Source organism: Pan troglodytes, chromosome X (assembly GCF_028858775.2).
Source record: "Pan troglodytes isolate AG18354 chromosome X, NHGRI_mPanTro3-v2.0_pri, whole genome shotgun sequence".
NCBI lineage: Eukaryota > Metazoa > Chordata > Mammalia > Primates > Hominidae > Pan > Pan troglodytes.
This window is the reverse complement of record NC_072421.2, coordinates 131952462-131974728: the sequence shown is the minus strand read 5'-3', so window position 1 is coordinate 131974728 and position 22267 is coordinate 131952462. Positions and strand designations below refer to the sequence as shown.

The window sequence follows — 22267 nt, the reverse complement described above, 5'->3', positions numbered from 1 at the left end:
GCAGTATTCAAGAGGGTAGCCAAGTGGACCTCAGCGGGCTGACATTTTAGGGGAAGAAGGGGATTCAGGAGTTCTGGATATTGCACTCACATGTGGTAACATCTACCTCAACCTTACATGGGTATGAAGATCAAATGAGATAACAGAAGTAAAAATGTTTTGTAAACTAAGAAGTTCTAGGACTATAGAAAATTATTTAGTTTGAGTCTCCTACTTTGTTGCTGGGAATTACAGCAAACTCTTTTTTTTGAGACAGGGTCTCACTCTGTCATCCAGGCTGGAGTGTAGGGGCACTGTCAAGGCTCACTGCAGCCTTGACCTCCCAAGCTCAAGCAATCCTCCCACCTCAGCCTCCCAAGTAGCTGGGACTACAGTTGTGCGCCACCATACCCAGCTTTTTTTTTTTTTTGTATTTTTGTAGAGATGGCGTTTTGCCATGTTGCCCAGGCTGGTCTTGAACTCCTGAGCTCAAGTGATCCCCCACCCTGGGCTCCCAAAAGTGCTGGGACTACAGGTACGAGCCACTGTGCCCGGCCTACAGCAAACTTTTTAAGGAACACGTGTAAGCTAGATGGCTCCTAAGTTTGATAGTTCATACCTCACGTGGAGCAGATAAGCAATTAAGAGTTTTGGCTTAAAACTTTTCTCCTACTCCCAGAAAACAAAAGGTGTTGTTGTCATTGTTCTTAGTCAATAAAGCACTATCTACACAAAGAAGGTAATAGGACATATCTGAGAACAATCTGTTGAGATGTAGCTGAGATTACAATCTGAAAAACTGAACAGAATTCCAAAAGAAAGCCGTGTTATTTTAGCATAGTAAAATGTAATATAAAGTGTACTATGTGTCTGAAATTTAATGTCTCTGAAGTAGCTAGGAATTTTTGTAGCTCCACCAACCCATTCTACCACATAATCATTGAGATTACAATTAAACTAGCTACTAAAATTAACAAACAAGGAAAATGGAACCAACAGAAAACTAAACTAGGTTAATTTGTAGAGAAATGATAACTATGCATAGGTTTTTTTAAAGAGTCGCCCTTATTTTAAGGATTTTTAAATTGAAGAATTCATAAAGCAGTTAAATTTTTGGGAATTTATTGATTTGCATTTAAAAGGGAACTGCTGACAAAGATTCACTGGTAATAATTTGAACAAGTTGGAAAATACAGTCAACATTACTGAAACACTACTAAAATAATTCCAGGACAGAACAAAACTTCTTAGATGCTGTCTTTGATGTGAAAATTGACTGCTTCTTACTTTTCTAACACACGGTGGTATAATTAACAATATTCAATCACTTCTATTCTTCCCTGCATATATAAAAATTAAAATACCAATTAAAAAACTAATATATCTTCTCTTTATTTCTTACAGATATGAGTTCAATGTTTCACTCAATAGTGCTGTGGTTTAAGAGAATTTTTTCATTTACAAGTTAAACAACAATCCGCCCAAAGGGAACTGATAGTCTATAGGCTCATAGTGCAAATAAACAGTTTAGGAATGCAGCAACTGACATTTCTAAAGTACAAAACAGATAAAATTCTTAGAAGATACATGCAAAAAGCTCTACTAAGCAGATGGCCACAGAACTAGAACATTGATAATTTTACTGGCGATGTCAATAGGACTCCAGATGTTTCCAAACTCAACTTGAACTCTCATCTTAGGCTTTGTATTTTGCTTTTCCAGTTTCACTAATGACACAAACATGCTACAAAAAAAAAATCCAGAAATTCACATTTAAAAAGTATATTCTGAAATGAAAGGCAAGAATAGCATTTTACATATAAGAACACTATTAGTTGTCAGGGTTCTTACTAAACAAACAGAGATAGTACTACTGTATTTTAGATGAGTAACTTTTGGGGAGTGTATCTTTTGAAAACAAAGCAGTAGTCTATCACATTAGTTTAATTTGTTTCTTGTTTTTTTTTTTTTTTGAGACGGAGTCTTGCTCTGTCACCCAGACTGGAGTGCAGTGGCACGATCTCTGCTCACTGCAAGCTCTGCCTCCCGGGTTCACGCCATTCTCCTGCCTCAGCCTCCCGAGTAGCTGAGATTATAGGCGCCCGCCACCACGCCCAGCTAATTTTTTCTATTTTTTAGTAGAGACGGGGTTTCACTGTGTTAGCCAGGATGGTCTCGATCTCCTGACCTTGTGATCTGCCCGCCTCAGCCTCCCAAAGTGCTGGGATTACAGGCGTGAGCCACCGCGCCCAGTCTGTTTCTTGTCTTAATACGTAGTTTTTTGTTTTTTGTTTTGTTTTGAGACAGAGTCTTGCTCTGTCACCCAGGCTGGAGTGCAGTGGCGTGATCTTGGCTCACTGCAGCCTCTGCCTCCCGGGTTCCAGTGATTCTCCTGCCTTAGCCTCCCAGGTAGCTGGGTTACAGGCACACACCACTACGCCTGGCTAATTTTTGTATTTTTAGTAAAGGTGGGGTTTCATCATGTTTGCCAGGCTGGTCTCGAACTCCTGACCTCAGGTGATCTGTCCGCCTTGGCGTCCCAAAGTGCTAGGATTACAGGCGTGAGCCACCGCAACCAGCCTCAATATGTAGTTTTGAAAGACAAATCAAGGAGAGAATTTTAAGCATATCAAAGTGGGAGGCCAGTGTAAGTGGCAAAAAAAGATGGAGTAAAAAACCTGCTTTAGGTAGTGTACTGTTGCAGTCTTCCTAAATCTTCCTCAACCATGTTCATAAACACATCCATGGGACTTCTGCCTCCAGAGTAAGAGGCAGGTATTCAAAGGACAGTGAATTAAAAGACTAAACTCGATCATTTATTTCTTACTTATGACCACATTTATCATCTGAAATAATAATGCAACAATTATTGTATATTAAAGCTGTTCAACTATTTCAGCCAACAAGAAGTGTCACCCTAGCCTGGCCAGGTTCCAGTTCTAAGGACGTCTGTACTAGACTACAGCTTTATATGACTAATGGGAACCATCAGTCTGTTCAAATTATGAGGTGCTGGAAGGAGAAAACAATTCTCTTTCCTAAATTTTTATGCGTGTTTTGAAAAATGAGTGAGAAAAAGAAGCAATTACTTACATTCAAATCCCTGAAGTATTCATTATAGTCAAGGGCATATCCTACAACAAACTTGTCTGGAATTTCAAATCCAACAACTAAAAAGAATCATAATTCATCATTTAGATAAAGAAAACATCACTTTTAAATCTAATACTGGCAAATGTGCCTCTCTACAAATATTCTCTAAGCAATTATAAGCCATTTCACATAAAACTCTTTTAGGTTAAAGATGGTTAAATGATTGACAAAAAAAGTAATTCACTTACAGTCTGGCTTATATCCAACACTTCGTGGGGTCCTTTTTACCAGCAAGCTGTTAATTACAAAATATGACATATAACATACAGAGAGACTACAGGGCATTACAAAAGAGAAGACTGACGTTTCTAAACACTGTTTCATTTCATCCGTGCTGAGTGTACCATGGTCACTTTTAACACACCCAAGGAAAGACTATGAAATGGAGAGCTAAATTATGGGGATTACTAGGAAGGGGCAGCAATGAGTTGACACTACAGACAAGGCACTTGGTTGATCACCTGGAACCTGAAGGACAGTTCTGAGACCTGCACCCTGACTACCCATGTGTCCATTGAAGGGGAGCTAATAAGGAGGATTAATGGGTACAGAGTGTCAATGAGCAAAGATGAAAAGGGCTCTCAGTCTAGAAACCTTGGAAATACAATCCCTAAACTATAAAAGGGTGTGGGAGAGGTGAGCATCACCTTTTATCACAACATTCTTTTTTTTTTTTTTAGACGGAATCTCGCTCTGTTGCCCAGGCTGGAGTGCAGTGGCGCGATCTCCGCTCACTGCAAGCTCCGCCTCCTGGGTTCACGCCATTCTCCCGCCTCAGCCTCCTGAGTAGCTGGGACTACAGGCACCCGCCAGCACTCCCGGCTAATTTTTTTTTGTATTTAGTAGAGATGGGGTTTTACTGTGTTAGCCAGGATGGTCTTGATCTCCTGACCTCGTGATCCGCCCACCTCGGTCTCCCAAAGTGCTGAAATTACAGGCGTAAGCCACCGCGCCTGGCCACAACATTCTTTTCTTTTCTTTTTTTTTTTTTTTTGAGATGGAGTTTTGCTCTTGTTGCCCAGGCTGGAGTGCAATGGCTCGCCCAACTCACCACAACCTCTGCCTCCCAGGTTCAAGCGATTCTCCTGCCTCAGCCTGCCGAGTAGCTGGGATTACAGGCATGTGCCACCACGCCCGGCTAATTTTGTATTTTTTTTAGTAGAGATAGGGTTTCTCCATGTTGGTCAGGCTGGTCTCGAACTCCCAACCTCAGGTGATCCGTCCACCTCGGCCTCCCGAAGTGCTGGGATCACAGGCGTGAGCCACTGCGCCCGGCCTCACAACATTCTTTTTTTTAAAGAGATGAGTCTCGCTCTGTGGCCCAGGCTGCAGTGCAGTGGTGTAATCACAGTTCACTGCAGCCTTGACTTCTTGGGCTCTAGCGATCCTCCCACCTCAGCCTTCCGAGTAGCTGGGACTACAGATGTGTACCACTTCGCCCTGGCTGCATCACAACTTTTAATAACTGGCTTACAAAGAGGAACTTTAGGGTAAAACAACTAGTGTGCCAAAAGAACCAGTATTTATTTTTGGAACAAAAGCTGGAGGTGGTATAAGTCAACTCTACCAAAAGCTAATTTTATAACCCAAATGCTGCCTGTTGAAAAATATTCAGCCATTTAAAAAAAACTATAGAAGCTGCTTTGAAAGCCTTTACAGATGTTAAAGGAAGTCTCAAGAAAACTTATGCTTTCATACCTTCCTAGATAAATATATATGTTTAAAGAGCTGGAAAGGGCCCAAAGTGATCTCAACCTGGATTGCACATCAGAATCACCTGGGAGCTTTAAAAAACCAGAACTCAGCTACTCGGGCCACAGCCCTGACCAATTACATCAGAATTGCTGGAGATGAGACACAGGCAGAGGTTATCCTGGTTTTTAACTCTCAGGTGATTCCAATGTGCAGCCTAAGTAGATAACCACTGACCTAAGCCGGAGACTCCAAGGGATCATCTAATTATGTCTCTCATGACTCTTCCAATAAATGGAGAGAGGAGACACTTCAATTCTATTTCCATTTAGAAAGAACATAACAAGCCAATCACAGCAAAAACCCTTCTCCCTACGTGAACTCAGGAATGCTCCAGAAAAGGTATCACTAAACTCAGTGCAATCTGTATTAGGAGTTCAAGAGAACTCAGCACTTCATATGCCTAGAGATCTGAATGTTTAATAAAGCTCCATCTCTAAGGCATGACTAGAGTTGCATCTGAAGCATTTTCCATACTGTAAATGGGTAACCGCTCTTAAGAAGATATATGTAAATGGCCAATAAGCAGATGAAAACATGTTCAACATCATCAGCATCAGAGAAACACAAATCAAAACCACAATGAGATACCACATCATAGCCACTAGGATGGCTACAATAAAAAGGACAGTAACAAGCGTTGTCAAGGATGTGGAGATATTGGAACCCTCATATGTTACTGGTGTAAAACAGTACATATACCTTGTTAAATAGTCGGGCAATTCCTCAAAATGTTAAACACAGAGTTACTATATGACCTAGCAATTATATACTCAAGAGACCTGAAAACAGGTATTCATACTTGTACACAAACATTCAAATCAACATTATTCATAAAAGCCAACAGGTAGAAACTCAAATGTTCACCAACAGATGGAGAAGCAAAATGTGATATATTTGTACAATGAAATATTATTCAGCCAAAATAAGGGATGAAGTACTGATACATGCCCCAACCTAGATGAACCTTGAAAACACTATGCTAAGTGAAAGAAGACAGGATATTGCATGAGTCCATTTATATGGAATGTCCATAATACACAAATCTGTATGGACTTTCTGTAGAAAGTAGATTAGTAGTTGCCAGGGGCTGGGAGAAGGGAGAATGACTGCTAATGGGTACAAGGTGTCTTTGGGTTCCAAAATGAAATAGTGGTAGCAGATGCACAACTCTGAATATATCAAAAACCACTGGATTGTACAACTTTAAAAGAGTGAATTTTATGGTACGTGACTCAGATCTCCATAGAAAAGGAGTATGTTTACAGTTCCAGAACCAGCTACATATATAATGTGAAAAATATTACTATCTTCCCTACATTCTAAAACGCAATTAAGCAGCTGCTCACTACAATGAGATCAATCACATTATAACCAACAGTGAAACAGTGCTTTGCAGTTAAAAAGATTTTCAAATATATTATCTCCTTGACTCATATAGTTTCCCTGAGAAAAAGATGTTAATAATCATTCCCCTTTAAAGATGAATAAATACATTCAGAGAGATTAAATATGGAATAGTCGCTCAGATTAAGTGGCAGTGAAATGCGAGACTAAACTCCCAAGTCCATGTGTTTCTCACTTTACTGCTCTGCCTCGAACATGAAAACTGGAACTGGGTGGGAAAAACCTTAGAAGTCATCGAGGCCATGCATTCTTTTTTTTTTTTTTTGAGACAGGGTCTCACTCTGTCACCCAGGCTGGAGTAAAGTGGTGTGATCACAGTAGGCCACTTATTCTCAACAGAGGCGATATCACCTCCAAGGAAGCCAAAACTAATTCTCAGCAGGGAGAGTGGAAATATTAGACATTACAAGACTTGTGACCCTCCAAAACTCAATCCTACCTGAAAATCTTATTCCTTAGTGTTTAATTTCTGAGTATCATATAAGCAGCACTGACGTGGAGTTCAAAGAAGATACATGAAATGTATGCAAGATCAGTGCTACAAAACTATGGTGAATAGATGACTTGGGTCAAGAAATGACCCAAGTATTCTTTGAGCATGTCCTACCTGTGGCAACACAAAATCTCTCGCTCACGAACCAGTCTATCTCAATTCCACAGCATATACCAGGAAAGAACAACAAAAGAATACCCAGAGGATTAAAGTCTATGCCACAGTAGGTTGACATTTAAAACCCTAAAGAGCATGTAGAAAAATAAGCAAGTGCACTGATAGTTTCTATTTGGTTGCTGCAAAAGTGATTGCAGTTTTTGCCATTTCATAGGATACTAGTTAGTGTCCTATAACCTAACACTTATATATTCTCATAGTACCTGTCCCAAATCTATTTAAAAGAAAAACTCACTGATAAACACTTGAACTGGATATTAGAAAAGCCCATACAGTCAAACTGCTGACATATGACTCACTAGAAGGCTTACTCTGATTCAAAGATGCTCGACAGATACCGTGATTTTTTCAAAAGGGCTTATAAAAACCTGTTAATCACTTAGGAAAAAGCAGAAGTTAGAACATTACCTGACCCCTACATAAAAACTGCAGACTGATCAGAGACTTAATGTTTTTAATGAAATTATAAAAGGAAAAGAAAAACATATTCTTAAATGTTTGTTTGATGTCACTCTATTAAAAACTTAAGGTAGCAAAAGCATAAACTGTGAGCCAGGTTCCCTGGGTTCAAATCTCATCTCTATAGCGGACTAGCTCGGTACCTTTGGGCAATTCCCTATGCCTCAGTAACCTTATCTGAAAAGTGGGAATAATAATGCCACCCCAGGGTTGTTGAGAGATGAAACTAAAATGAGAAATAAACACAGGTAGAACTATAAAAGCAAAAGTAAAACAGCATAGGTAAGGTGAGGAGGTGAGGCTGACTTAATAAAAAAGGAAGCAGGCATTATAAAATTTCACTACAGACACAAAGAAGATGCAGCATACATCACTCAATTCCAGGAGGTCCAGATCTTCAGGGCCCACCCCTTCCTATCACTTCCTCACCCCCTTTGGAATCTTTATTCCTAATTTTGCAAGGGGGCCCAAAATCCTCTGCCATGCTACTCAGGACAAACTGATATAATTAGCATGCTGAAAAACCAAATGTTAATATTAGGCAAGGAAGTGACTGTAATTATGAGCTTTATTAACACATGACAAAATTATTTAAAAGGATTATATCTTAAGTCTTATATGAGATTACATTACTTTTTGAAGATAAAATGACAGTTGAAAACATTTATCCTTAAAAAGAAGCAATCACTTAATCCCCCTTCAAATGAGGAAAATATTCTGTGTCAAAATGTCATACATACCTTGCGACCTTGACCATCTTTGGATTATACTGCCTGACCAAGGAAAGCAAAGTCTGCATTGTTTTGCCAGTGTCAATTATATCCTTTCAAAAAAGAAGACATTGCATAGCTTTAAATTCAGTCACAATATAAAGTACCAAAACCCCCATGTATAACTGCAATACTGTCATTCTTTTCAGCACAGTAATTCTCACCAAAATCTACATGGAGATATTCTGGAATCTATAAATCATCTGGCCCTCAGCAAGCAGTAAGAATGCCAGCCCCCAGGACTGGATTTTGTAGGTGCAGGATCAATGACAGCAAATTTAAATATATACATGCACATTTTATTAGGGAGTTATGATGTTGTCCTTCATTATAAAAAGTATTTTAGAATTTTTCCCATAAATTCAAGATAGAGACTCTCTCCTCCCAACTCTCCAATATAGGTGGCTAACAGACTACACTCGAGAAACATGCTTTATACTATTTTTAAAGGCACCCAAATTAATAACGCTATAAAATGACTTTACATAAAAGTGAATCTCAGCTATTTAGTCAAAAGTAGGACTCTAAACAAACCCATCTTTGTTAGGGAAAATATTTTTTAAACCATAACCCTAATGCTTTTCAATAAAAATACTCTTTAAAAATGGAATAAAGCAGTGTGAGCCATCAGAAACATCATGGCTGGAGACTTGTGAAAAATGCAGATTTCTGGGCTGTGGTAGGCAGAATTCTGATGGCTCTCAAAATTCCTGCCTCCTTTAGGGATAAAAGACTTTAAGACTTTTTAACAAAAAAGAAAAAGAAAAAAAAAAAGTCCTGCCTCCTGGTGTACACACCCAGAAGGGTTCCCTCCCCTTGAATGTGACCAGGATCTGTGAAAATAACGGGATAGCCGCTCCTGTGATTAGGTTATGTGGTAGACTAGAGCAAGATTCTCCTGCTGGTTTTTAAGAAGTCAGCTGCCATGTTGTGAGACTGTCATGGGCTAGGGCATGAGCCTTTAAATATCTGAGAGCAACCCCTGGCCAGCAGCCAGTGAGAAAACGGGCCCTCAGTTCTACAATCACAAGGAACTAAATTCTGCCAACAACCTGAAGGAACTTTGAAGAGGATCATGAGTCCCTTGATTCAGCTTGATGAGCCCCTGAGCAAAGGATACAGCTAACTTGTACTAGGGAAGTATAAAAAACATGCATGGGAACGATATGTATCAACTTTAAGGATAATTGTCATACTTCTGGGAATGAAGGGAAAGAAATGGGGCTTTAGTTGTATTATGATCTTTAATTTCTTAAAAAAAAATAAGATCAGAAGCAAATATGGCAAAATGTTAATACTTTGTGGTGGGTACGTAGGTATTCAGCATACCCTTTTTTCTGAGTTCAAAATATTTTATAATTAAAATGAAATGCAGGCCAGGCACAGTGGCTCATGCCTATAATACCAGCACTTTGCAAGGCCGAGGTGGGAGGATGGCTTGAGGCCAGACCAGCCTGGCCAACATGGCAAAACCCCATCTCTACTTAAAAAAAAAAAAAATATATATATATATATATATGTGTGTGTGTGTATATATATATATTTATATATGTGTGTGTATATATATGTATATATATTTATATATGTGTGTATATATATACACACACACACACATATACATACATACATACACACACACACACACACACACACACACACACAATTAGCCAGGCATGGTGGCGCACACCTGTAGTCCCAGCTACTTGGGAGGCTGAGGCATGAGAATTGCTTGAACCTGGGAGGCAGAGTAGTTAGTGAGCTGAGATCATACCACTGCACTCCAGCCTGGTGACAGAGTGAGACTCTGTCTTAAAAAAAAATAAAAATTAAAATTAAATGCAAAAGGTCCAAGTGAATTGAAGAGGAAAGGGGTATCAAGGAAGGTTTTGTGGAGGTGACGTTTGAGCTGGGTCTTAAATGACTTAAACATGGGATAAGAAGGGAGGGAATAAGGACATTTCAGGTACGAGAAATAAGGAGCAAACAGTGGAAACAACCTAACGTCTGTCAACCAATGAATGGATAACAAAAATGTAATTCAGATGGTATCCAACTTACGATGGTTCAACATGAGATTTTTCTGACTTTAGGATAGATTTATCAAAGTAGTAAATCCATTTTCAACTTATGATACTTTCAACTTCAGATGGGTTTATCAGGACACAGTTGAGGAACACCTGTCTATCCATACAATTTGGCAATAAAAAGGAAATGAGTGCAGATATACTCCACAACATGAATGAACCTTGAAAACATTAAGTGAGAGAAGCCAGATACAAAAGGCCACATATTGTATGATTCTATTTATACAAAATGTCCAGAATAGGCAAATCTTATAGACAGCAAGTAGGTAGATGATCAGTTTGCTAGGTGCTGGGGGAAGGGGAAATGGGGAGTGATGGCTAAGGGGATTGGGTTTCTTTGTGGGGCAATGAAAATGTTTTAAAATTGAGCGTGATAATGATTGCACAATGCTGCATATATATATAATCTATAGATTATATATAGAGAGAGAGGCTGTTAGACAGTGATAAGTGATATATATATATATATAGAGAGAGAGAGAGAGAGAGGCTGTTAGACAGTGATAAGTGATCAGGAAAATAAAAGTATTGAGGAGGAATAGGAAGTTGACGGTGTGAAAACGTGAGATTTTATATAGGATGGCCAGGGAAGGCCTTAATGAGAAAGTGACTTATGAGTAAAAACAAGGGATCCTAAACCTTGGCATGCATCAGAATCACTTGGAAACTTGTTAAAGCATAGCTTGCTGGGCCTCATCACAGATATTTTGATTCGGTAGGTTCTTGTCTGATATTAACACTTTTGGTCTAGGGAACCACATTTTGAGAACCACTGAGCTAAAGGAAGTAAAGGTTTCCCTTAGTTTACTAGCTGGTAACCCTAGGAAACTGCTTAGCCTCTCGGTGCTAAGATACAAAATACTTTAGCACATAATAACACATGGAAAATAGTCTACAAATTATAAATATTATTTTTTATGTACCAAATATTACATAAGACAAAATCTAAGCAAGATATATATATACATAAAATATAAGATATATATGTATATATTATATATAGATAAATAGAGAGAGAGAGTTATGTTTAGAAAGAAAATACTTCAAACAAAAAAAGAGAGGTAGGAAGTATACCATTCCATTATTGGTAAAAACAAATTACTAAGTAGTCTTTACAAAAAACCAATCTCACTCCTTTAGAACACAAGCCCACCATTAAAACTGATGCAGAGGAATTTCTCTCCCTGGCTTACCTTTAGGATAGTGCATACTAAGTTAGAAAAGTCATAAATGTTATATTAAAAGTAAATGTGAACTTACTTCCACAATCAAGACATTCTAGAAGAAAAAGAGAAATGAAAATCAGTACAATGAATAAAACGGTATTTCCAATTATAAGTCAAATCACATCATAACAACCCTAAGGAATTATCCAAACTCTTGTTTTTAGATGCTTTATTATATCAAACTCTCCTTTAAACAAGTGGCCCATCTGCTGGGATTTGGAAGCCTGTAATACTGAAATTTTCATCATAATGGAAATTTTAAAAACAGAATTTGACCCACCTGTTTTTAAAACACTTTCATTACTTAACAAGAGGTCTAATCTTGGGCAAGTCTTGAAATTTCTCTGGCCTTAGTTTCCCATGTGTTAAATGAAACTTGAAGCAGTTGGTCTCTTATAGTCTCCTGACTCTAACATTCTAAGAATTATATTTGTACAATAACTCAAAAATCACATAATTTAATTTACCATATGGACTCCAAAATATATTTTCTCATTAGGCTAAACTTGATCTGCATTTTCTGGATGTGTCCATATTCTTGGACTACACTAAAACATGATACCAATGCTTCCTCTCACCATAAACCCTCACTTTGCTTTCTACATTTAAGAATTTTATAGCTGGAAGAGTCCTTAACAGAAAATACCATCTAATAATTAACCCTCAAAATCGAGAAAGTCCTATCTGTTCTTATGCTAGTTATAAGAATGAGGCAGCATTTCACATAATGGTCATAAACACTGCCACAAGAAGATTCATGATGTATTGTTTATCTGTTCTCATCATACTCTGTCATATAACTATAGCATTAAGATTTTAATGTTCTATATATTCTTCTAAGACAGTGTTTACCAGAGTAAGGCACAAAAGATCCACTGGTTTGCAAGAAAGATTAGAACTTCTAAATTTTTTACCTCACCTTGTTTAATCTATATTTTTGTATGTATTTTGTAACATATATATTATTATTACCATAAATCATATATAATTTAAAATGCATATATTAGGGGTAAATGCTCAGGAAACTTTTTATAAATTGGGCATGCAAATACAAGTTTGAAGACTCACTGTTCTAGGTATTAAAAGTAAAGTTATAACCAAGTAAAGCTTCCACCTTTTCATGTCTCAAAGCAGTTTATTGTTGGAGGTAAGATCTCTTAGAAGCCTAAACAGGTCCAAGTACAGAATGAAGTAAGGCTAGCCCATAACTTGTGGCAAGCAATTCATACTATTTCTCTCATGCTGAGCTCTCCTCAGTGAAGCAGCTACTATAGACAACTGCAGCCTATTGGTAGCCTATTTTACAGGCAGGAAAAAAATTACTTTTTATTCAAAGTGGAACTCAGGACATGGGGAGAAAATGAATACAAAAAATAGGGTCAATCCAAAGGCACACAGCAAATGAGTAACACAGTTAAGTTTTTTTCCCATTTGTACGAGGTCCCAGTAAATTCTAAGTAAATTGCAAATGTAATAATACACTAAAAAAGCCATGCAATTGTTCAAATGAATCCCAGCATGGTACAAGGAGTACAGACACTAGAGTCTAAAAAACAAAAGAATGCCATTATTGAGTTTTTGAATTATATCAAGTAGTTACATCTCTACTTAATAAATGAGAAAAACGAGGATAAGAGGCCATTTGATAAAATGAAAATAGCCAAGAAGTGGTATTAGAGACTTGAATACAGGTATTCGGGTCCAAAGTTCATCTGCTCAAATACTAACTGGGGAAAAGAGGGAAAAATATTTATATACATATATATCTGCACACAAAAATACCCCCAAAAGACAAAATGAGGCCAGGCAGGGTGGCTCACACCCGTAATCCCGGTACTTTGGGAGGCTGAGGCAGGTGGATACCTGAGATCAGGAGTTGGAGATCAGCCTGGTCAACATGGTGAAACCCTGTCTCTACTAAAGATAAAAAAATTAGCCAGGCATGGTGGCGTGCGCCTGTAATCCCAGCTACTTGGGAGTCTGAGGCAGGAGAATCACTTGAACTGGGAAGGGGAGGTTGCAGTGAGCCAAGATCGTACTACTGCACTCCAGCCTGGGCAGCAGAGTGAGACTCCATCACAAAAATAAATAAATAAATAAATAAAATAAAATGAAACAGAAAGTTCAAATAATCCCATAATCTTACCACCAAGAAATAACTTTCACTCAAGTTATACTTATTGATTTTTCCATAATAAATGTACTTTACTGTGACTATCATGAAAAGAAAGTTATTTTAGAAACAGAGAACTGTTTCAGATCAAATCTATGTAGTAGAACAGAGCCATTAGGTGGGAAAGACAAGATCAAACTAAATCTTAGAAGGCCTAAAAGGCTAGGTCCATTCCAGCACTAAAAACTGACCAGACAAGCAATGGCTTCAACAGCTTCTAAATATGGACAAAGCATGCTGAAAGGGAAGGACAGGTCTAACAGTGGTATAGGAAATGAACAGGAGGGGCAAAGCTCATTTCTCCTCTGAAGTTTTCCAAAGATGCTGAGGAGGACATTAGTTTGACATGACCCTGATATGGGACAAGATAATTTCACAGAAGTTTTACATGTTAAAGTTTTCTTATAGATACTCATTCAAGTAAGCAATGAACACTAAAATCTAAAGAAAGAAAAGAGCTTTAGAGTCAGGTCTGTATTCAAATTCAAGCTCTACCACTTACTGGTTCTGTGACTTCGGGCAAGTCTTTTAACCTTATTAAGTCTTAATTTCCTGATTTGTAAAATGGGGATATCGTCTCCCTCACAGGATTGTTGTGAAACTTTTATGAGATTAATGCCTTTATATTTGGCATGGTGTAAGTAAACAATAACTGGCAGCTTCAAAAAAAAAAAGCAGTAGCATTCCATCATTTATTATTGGTTACTCTCAAAAAGCTTTTCAATGTACTAGAAGATAAATATTCAAATACCTTAATATCTCCATTATTTTCAGGTAAACAGCATGCTCCTGAACAACCAATGGGTCAACAAATAAATTAAAAGGGAAATCTAAAAACACCTTGATATTAAACTACATGGAAGCACAATATACCAAAACCAATGGTTCACACTAGGAGAATTTTAAGGTACAAGAAAACTCTTTGAGATTTCTTAAAATAATAGTATTCTGAATTTATTGAGTGATTTACCAGAAACTGTTGTAAGAGCTCTACTTGCATTATAGCACTTAATCCTCTTAACTCTATGGCTGCTATTATCAACCTCACCCTAATCACATATGGGACACAGAGAGGTTAAGTAACTTGCCCAAGGTCAGAGGTAGGAATTACTAAGCCATGCTTTGAATCAGTTGTCAGGCTCCGGAACTCACACTTTCAGCCACTACATAATACTGCTTTGCTCTCTTTTAGGAAACTATGTGAGTCTACCTCACATAGACTCACATAGGTTTTTTTTTTTTTTTTTAAAGGCTATCTTTTCCCCCATCAATGTTTTTTGAAGGATCCCAAATTAGAGTCCCACAGAGGCAGACAGCAGTACTTGACAATATGGACATTTAAGGTTAATGTTGGATTCTACTGTCTTTTTACTACATGACCTAGGGAACGATAATTAACCTAGACTGCTTCCAAGGGTTAAATAACCCATTTAGTTATACTATGTAAATTATCTCTTAGTGATTGATTGAAAGCACACTGTTACTAATTGACTCGGTATGAAGTGCTTTTTTTTCTTCCCTTTCAAGATACATACCTTTCCAGTTAAAGTTGAGAGATCATCTCCACCAATTACTTTTATGTCCCCTGTTGACTGGTCATTCTAGTTAAAAAAAAAACTATATATATATATCTACACACACATATGTATATGTATATCCTTATGTACACACACAAACTTCAAATTAAATGAGAACTAGAAGATTTGAGAAGTTAGCTATCTAATGTCCATAGCATTATGATATTCTAAATGATATGAATTATAAGAATTAGGTTTCCTGAAATGAATGACTAGAAAACTTTCAAGTAGAGATTAGTAAAAATTAAAAAGTCCTAATCGGCCATTACTGATTTGATGTTTTTAAGAGTCCTAAAAAATGGGTTACATCCATTTTTAAGTGGGTAGTATTATAACAGCCACCCATCTTCAATCACAGTGATTTCTGAATTGTGAGGGAAGTTATTAGCATGACAGGTGTCTGGTTCTGGCCCTGTACGATTCCCATGAGTCAAGCAAATTGTAAGGGCTGGTCTATATCACACCCAACCCCAAGGATATGTCCCTCAAAAGTCTAGCCCAGGCCCCGTCATCTTCAGCATCATCTGGGAAACCAGGTCTGATTAGTAGTCCTTTAAGGAATACCTCTTAGGCTCCCATTTTACTGCTATCACAGAATCCAATAAAACCCTTACAGGAGATTCAATGGGAAATGCTCAACACCCACTGTAGTTGGTGGTGACAATGACCATAATTTGGCTGTGCTGGATTCAGGACAGAAAATTTGGGTGAAAGAGCAGGTGAACAAAAGAGCTTCGACTTGCCCTAGCAGAGAGCAAGCCATACCATACCACAAAGCCACAGCAATTACAACGGTGCAGTACCAGCACAGTAAATGAACAAAGTAGAGCCCAGAAACAGACCCAGAACTATATGAGGATTTAGTATACAATAAAGATGGTATTTCGAGTCAGTAGGGAAAAGATGAATTATTCAATAAATGATGTTTGGCCAACTAGTAACCCATTTGGGAAAAAATAAAAGTATGGTCCCTACCTCACAGCATACACAAAAATAAATTCCAGACGGATTAAAATCTAAATGTAAAAAATAAAGCCATAAGTGGACTGGAAGAAAATAGAGAATTTTTTTAACATCCGTAGAAAGGGTAAAAACCCAGGCATGACATGAACCAAAACTGAAGAGGTTCTGTAACAAATACCCCCTTTTATATATTGGGCTCCAACAATAAGAACCCATAGGAAAATGGAGAATGAACACAAATAGACAATTTATAGAAGAGAAGGTTATAAGGTGTAAAATTATATCTATCTGAGAAACAAACACTAAAACAATGTGATTCTACTGTTCTCCCACCCATACTGGCAAAACTTAAGCCTGATAATATGCTGAGGGGAAATAAGCACTCTTGTTGGTGAGAGTATTAATTGGCATAGCTTCTTTTGAAAATGACATAGCAATACCTGTTAAAATTGCAAACATGCATGTCACTTAATCCAGTAATCCCACTTCTGGGAATCAATGCTACAAAAACACTGACAAGTATACAAAGATACATTCAAGAGTGTTCACTGGGCCGGGTGCAGTGGCTTCATGCCTGTAATCCCAGGGAGGCAGAGGCGAGACGATCGCTTGACCCCAGGAGTTCAAGGCCAGCCCGAGAAACACAGCAAGACCCTGTCTCTCTTTTTTTTATTTAAAAAATAAATGTTCACTGTATCAGTTGTTCACAAAAACGAACCAACATGTCCATTAACAGGGAACCATTTAAATTAATCAAGTTCATCTACACAATGTAATACCATGCAACTATTAAAAAGCACCTGATAATCCAATGCACACTGAGACAGAATAATGCTATTAAAAACACCAAGTAGTGGAACACTGTATTGCCTATGACACCATTTTTATTCAACATTTAAACAAATTTGTAACAGCAATTACATGAGTAGTGACAATGGGGTTTATGAGACTTTTCACTTTTATGTGCTTCTATTTTTGTTATGCTTCTATATATACATCCATTTATTATGGAGTGTTACTTTCAAAAATCACAAATGGGCCAGTATTATTTGGTGTTGCAAGGTGAGCATGACTTCTGATATCAACCTTTGCGTATTACTTCTCAATTTAGGGAAATTACAGACATCCCTTATTCTAACTTAAAACCCAGCATTTCAAACATACAGAATTGATGGGGGAAAAAAAGAAAGAAGAAAGAAAGAAAAGGCAACAAGCTTCAGATAACAGTGACTCACATCAAATTATTTATAAAGTCTGTTAAATAGTGCCATCTTCTGGAGATACCTGGTATTACAGTCCGACTCCAGTTGATGTCTTTACAGAGACAAGAGGAATAAAGGAAAAAATATTCAAGAACTGAAAAGTATGGAGTCATGGAAAAATTGCTGTGATCCAAAGGCTACGGTGATAGGACAAGAAACGAGAACTCCAAGCAGTAAGACACTGCTGTTCTATTAGCATCCAAACCTCCATACTCCTGTTTGCCCCAAGGCTTTTTTAAAAAATAGAGACAGGATCTCACTATTTTGCTCAGGCTGGTCTTGAACTCCTGGACTCAAGCGATCCTACTGCCTCGGCCTCCTAAAGTGCCGAGATTACAGGCTTGAGTCACCATACCTGGCTATTTATTTTTTCTTAACTCTCTTGCCTGGCCTATAGCCACCATGGAAGCTAATAAAGAATATTAATTTAAGAGTAATGGTATAGTTCACTACATTGGAATACAGGTATAAGTGCCTACATTGTACACGAATGGCATACATGGATCAATTACCCCACCTGGGTGGCCAAAGGAACTGCGCGAACCTCCCTCCTTGGCTGTCTGGAACAAGCTTCCCACTAGATCCCTTTACTGAGTGCCTCCCTCATCTTTAATTATGGTTAAGTCTAGGATAACAGGACTGGCAAAAGTGAGGGGAAAGCTTCCTCCAGAGTTGCTCTACCCTCTCCTCTACTGTCCTATCTCCTCACTCCTCTCAGCCAAGGAGTCCAATCTGTCCTGAACTCAGAGCGTCACTGTCAACTACATAAAATTGCCAGAGAAGCTCTTTGGGACTACAAACACATACCCTTAATGTCTTTATTTCTATTTTGTCTACCTCTTCAGTCTAGGCGAAAAAATAGGAAGGATAATAGGGAAGAACTTTGTTTATGCCTACTTGTCCGCCCCTAGGAATTTTGAAAACCTCTAGGTAGCAATAAGAACTGCAGCATGGTATAGAAAAAGAGGAGGAAAGCTGTATAGAAATGCATAATAAATGGGCAGGAAAAGAACTGCTTGGAACAAACAGGGAGGTTGAACTATAAGGAGAGAAAGCAGAGAGGCTAATCAACAAGGCTGGGTTCCCAAGAGGGCATGATGAGACTATTACTAAGGTAGGAATTACTAAGGGCTCCATGTCCCCTTAGTGGCTTAGTACTATGTAGCTTGCTTTCTGCAGTGAACTTCAGACCTTTCTTTTAGGATCCTAGAATGGACTTTTTTTTTTTTATCGGAAAACAGTCATTCTCTCAACATTCAAGCAGGCCCCAAGTCTACCACACTCAATCACATTTTCTCTTCATATCATAATCTCTCAACCATTCTCTGTCCTTTTAACTGTTTTTCTATACCCTGATCAAATGCCAACAAAAGTGAGAATGTTAGAATCATATATTTTTAGAGGTAGACTGTATCTCAGATAAAAAAAAAAAAGGGCAGATATTCCATTTTCCAAAATATGTACGCAGGAAAAATAAGTATGAAAGGACATATGCTCAGGTAATAAGTTAATTTGTTTACTTGTATTTTATGAATTCTTTTAAATAAACACATTACTAAAAAAAAAACTAAAGGTTTTTGTCAGTTAAAAAATGACACTGATGAAGCACAGCCCTTACAGATCATCTAGTATTACACCGTCCCATATGGTAGCCACATGTGGCAATATAAATTACTTTAAAATTCAGTTCCTGTGTTGCACAAGATGTGTCAAGTGCTCAAAAGCCACATGTCACTAGTGGCTCTGTACCACATAGCAGAAATATAAAATATTTCCATCCTCAAAGAAAGTTCTATTGAACAGCATTGCTCTAATTAAATAAAAAATACCATTTAGCACAACATAGTAATAGAAAAGATTGAAGAGTAAGTGCTGATACTTAAAAACCTGGTATTTTCTGCCAGGCATGGTGGCTCATGCCTGTAATCCTAGCACTTTGGGAGGCTGAGGTGGGAGGATCGCTTAAGCCCAGGAGTTCTAGACCAGCCTGGGCAACAGGGTGAAACCCCGTCTCTACAAAAAATACAAAAAATTAGCCGGGCGTGGTGGCATGTGCCTGTAGTCCCAGCTACTTGGGAGGCTGAGGTGGGAGATAACCTGAGCCTGGGAGGTCAAGACTGCAATGAGATGAGATTGCACCACTACACTCCAGCCTGGGTGACAGAGTGAGACCCTGTCTCAAAAAAAGAAAAAAACAAGAAACAAACAAAAACCACCTGGTATTTTTAAATACACTATTTTCAAACATTCAAACATTCAGAAGTTATTTCATCCTATCTTCATGGTTTCCATTTTATGCCTGGTTTGGGATTAGGATCTGATAAAATAAACGTGTGCAACAGAACCACTTCTCATGGCTGTATAACAGATGATCAATATGTATTTGCTGAGGAAATTATTCAATTTTCTTAATTTTTTTTCACAAAATTTGTGGTTTCAAGGGACCAACCTTGACTACTACACCTTCATGTTCTAAGAATCAGGGGACTTATATAAAACCTCAGTTACCTGATAAGGACTACATCAAAGTGAAAAGCCATGGGAAAGAACTAGAAAGTATACTTTTGAACCTAGTTCTGGAAAGTTTCCTTATGCCACAGATAATACACATCCCCATTCCTGCCAAATTCTTTCTCTCACCCCTGTCTATGGTCTCGATTCAATAAATAGGAGAAGGGCATGAATTTGCTTTAGATAGATAGATAGATAGATAGATAGATAGATAGATAGATAGATAGATAGATAGAGATAGACAGATAGAGATAGAGACAAAGATGGAGACAGAGATGGAAATAGAGACAGATTTACAGAAGATAAGTTCTAGGTAAACTAGTGTCAACATCAAAGTGGTATACCTACATCTAACTATTCTGGAGAGAAAAGTATACCTCAAAGAAATCGACTACATACAGAGAAAAAGTTTAAGCTGAAAGCTACTGCCCTCTTACATGAGACACTTTAAGAAACTACTTGGGGGGCAAGTGAGAAAATGGGGAGATGTAGCTCAGAGGATACAAAGTAGCAGATATGTAGGATGAACAAGTCTAGAAATATAATGTACAACATGAAGTATATAGGTAATAAAATTGTGCTGTATTTGGGATTCACACTAAATGAGATTTTAAGCTCCTCTTGCCACCAAAACAAAAAAAAAATGGGTAACTATGTGAGTTGAGGGATACGTTAATTTGCTTCACTGCAGTAATCTTTTAACCATCTATATGTATCCCATAACATCATGTTGTATACCTTAAATATACAGAATACAATTTATTTAAAATAAAATACCCTAATATTTTCTGCATTTTTAATATGCTCAAAGAAAGTATTAATTTGCATCTTTGATGTTAAACAGAGCCTAATCAAGTCACTATCAAGATCAACACTAAAGTTATAGCTATTCTCTTTTGATACCTTTTGAGACACACACACACACACACAAATACACATATGTGTTTGTGTGTGTGTGTGTGTGTGTGTGTGTGTGTATTTTAAGTTATCGTTTTGGCCAGGTGCAATGGCTGACACCTGTAATCTCAGCACTTTGGGAGACCAAGGCAGAAGGATTGCTTGAGACCAGGAGTTTGAGACCAGCCTGGGCAACACAGCAAGACCCTATCTCTACAAATTTTTTTTTTTTAAAAATAGCCATGGGTGATGGCACGCACTTGTAGTCTCAGATACTTGGGAGGCTGAGGCAGAGGATCCCTTAGGCCCAGGAGTTCAAAGCTGCAATGGGCCACTATGCCACTGCATTCCAGTCTGGGCAACAGAGCAAGACCTTGTCTCAAAAAAAAAAAACATTTCTAATTAAAGATAAAGAGTTATAGTTTTATGAACCTTGACTGCAACTGAGGGAAAATCCCGTAATTGGCAAAATGAATTCTGTCTGCTTGCAAAACTTCTGACTAATAGAGAATGAATAATAGGAAGCCCATATTAGAGGATCCACGTCAGTTAAAAAGTTTTTCCAAATAAGAGTGACTCTGAGTTCTGCAGAGTTAAAAGACTGGGTTCAAATCAAAGACTTGTATGATCTTGAGTAAATTACTTAATCCCTCTGTGACTCACTGTTCTCAAATGTAAATGAAGATAATTTGTAACTCAAAAAAATAAAAATGAAAAAGTTTTCTCTAAGATTGCAAATCCTAAGAATAATTTCATTTTAATATCTGTCATTTAGTCTGGATACACCATAATGCAGACTAATTTTCCCTCTGCTTAAGGTCCACACAAAAACATTTCCAATAAAATTTACTTGTGTATCAACTTTTCCTCCTGAGGCTTTGTTTTTTTGGTAAAAAAAAAAATAAAATAAAATAAAAATAAAAATAAAAAAATCACTAGACTGGGTACAGTGGCCCATGCCTGTAATTTCACTTAGGGAAGCCAAGGCAGTTGGATTGTTTGAGCCCAGGAGTTTCAGACCAACCTGGGCAACATGGCAAAACCCTGTTTCTACAAAAAAAATGCAAAAATTAGTCAGGTGTGGTGGCACACACCTGTGGTCCCCGCTACTCTGGAGAGTGAGGTGGGAGGATTGCTTGAGCCCACGCAGAGGTTGCAGTGAACCAAGATGGCACCACTGCACTCCAGCCTGGGTGACAGAGCAAGATCCTGTCTCAAAAAAAAAAACAAAACAAAACAAAAAACCAACAACAACAACAAAAAACCACTGGCCAGGCACGGTGGCTCACGCCTGTAATCCCAGCATTTTGGGAGTCCGAGGCGGGTGGATCACCAGAGGTCAAGAGTTCTAGACCAGCCTGGCCAACATGGTGAAACCCCATCT

The 22267-nt window shown here is 38.0% G+C and overlaps 1 protein-coding gene across 3 annotated transcripts in view; it reads right to left on the bottom strand.

Moving 5' to 3' along the window:
* Positions 1 to 1084: 1084 nt before the first annotated feature.
* HPRT1 (hypoxanthine phosphoribosyltransferase 1) overlaps positions 1085 to 22267 on the bottom strand; it is a 40872-nt gene continuing 19689 nt past the window's right edge. For all 3 annotated transcript variants that reach the window (XM_016942663.3, NM_001110817.1, XM_016942664.2), the window contains 6 exon segments: positions 15209 to 15274; positions 11535 to 11552; positions 8161 to 8243; positions 3321 to 3367; positions 3073 to 3149; positions 1085 to 1723 (listed from right to left, as the gene is read on the bottom strand). In XM_016942663.3, coding sequence (XP_016798152.1) covers positions 1676 to 1723; positions 3073 to 3149; positions 3321 to 3367; positions 8161 to 8243; positions 11535 to 11552; positions 15209 to 15274 — 339 coding nt within the window. In that variant the 3' untranslated portion in view covers positions 1085 to 1675.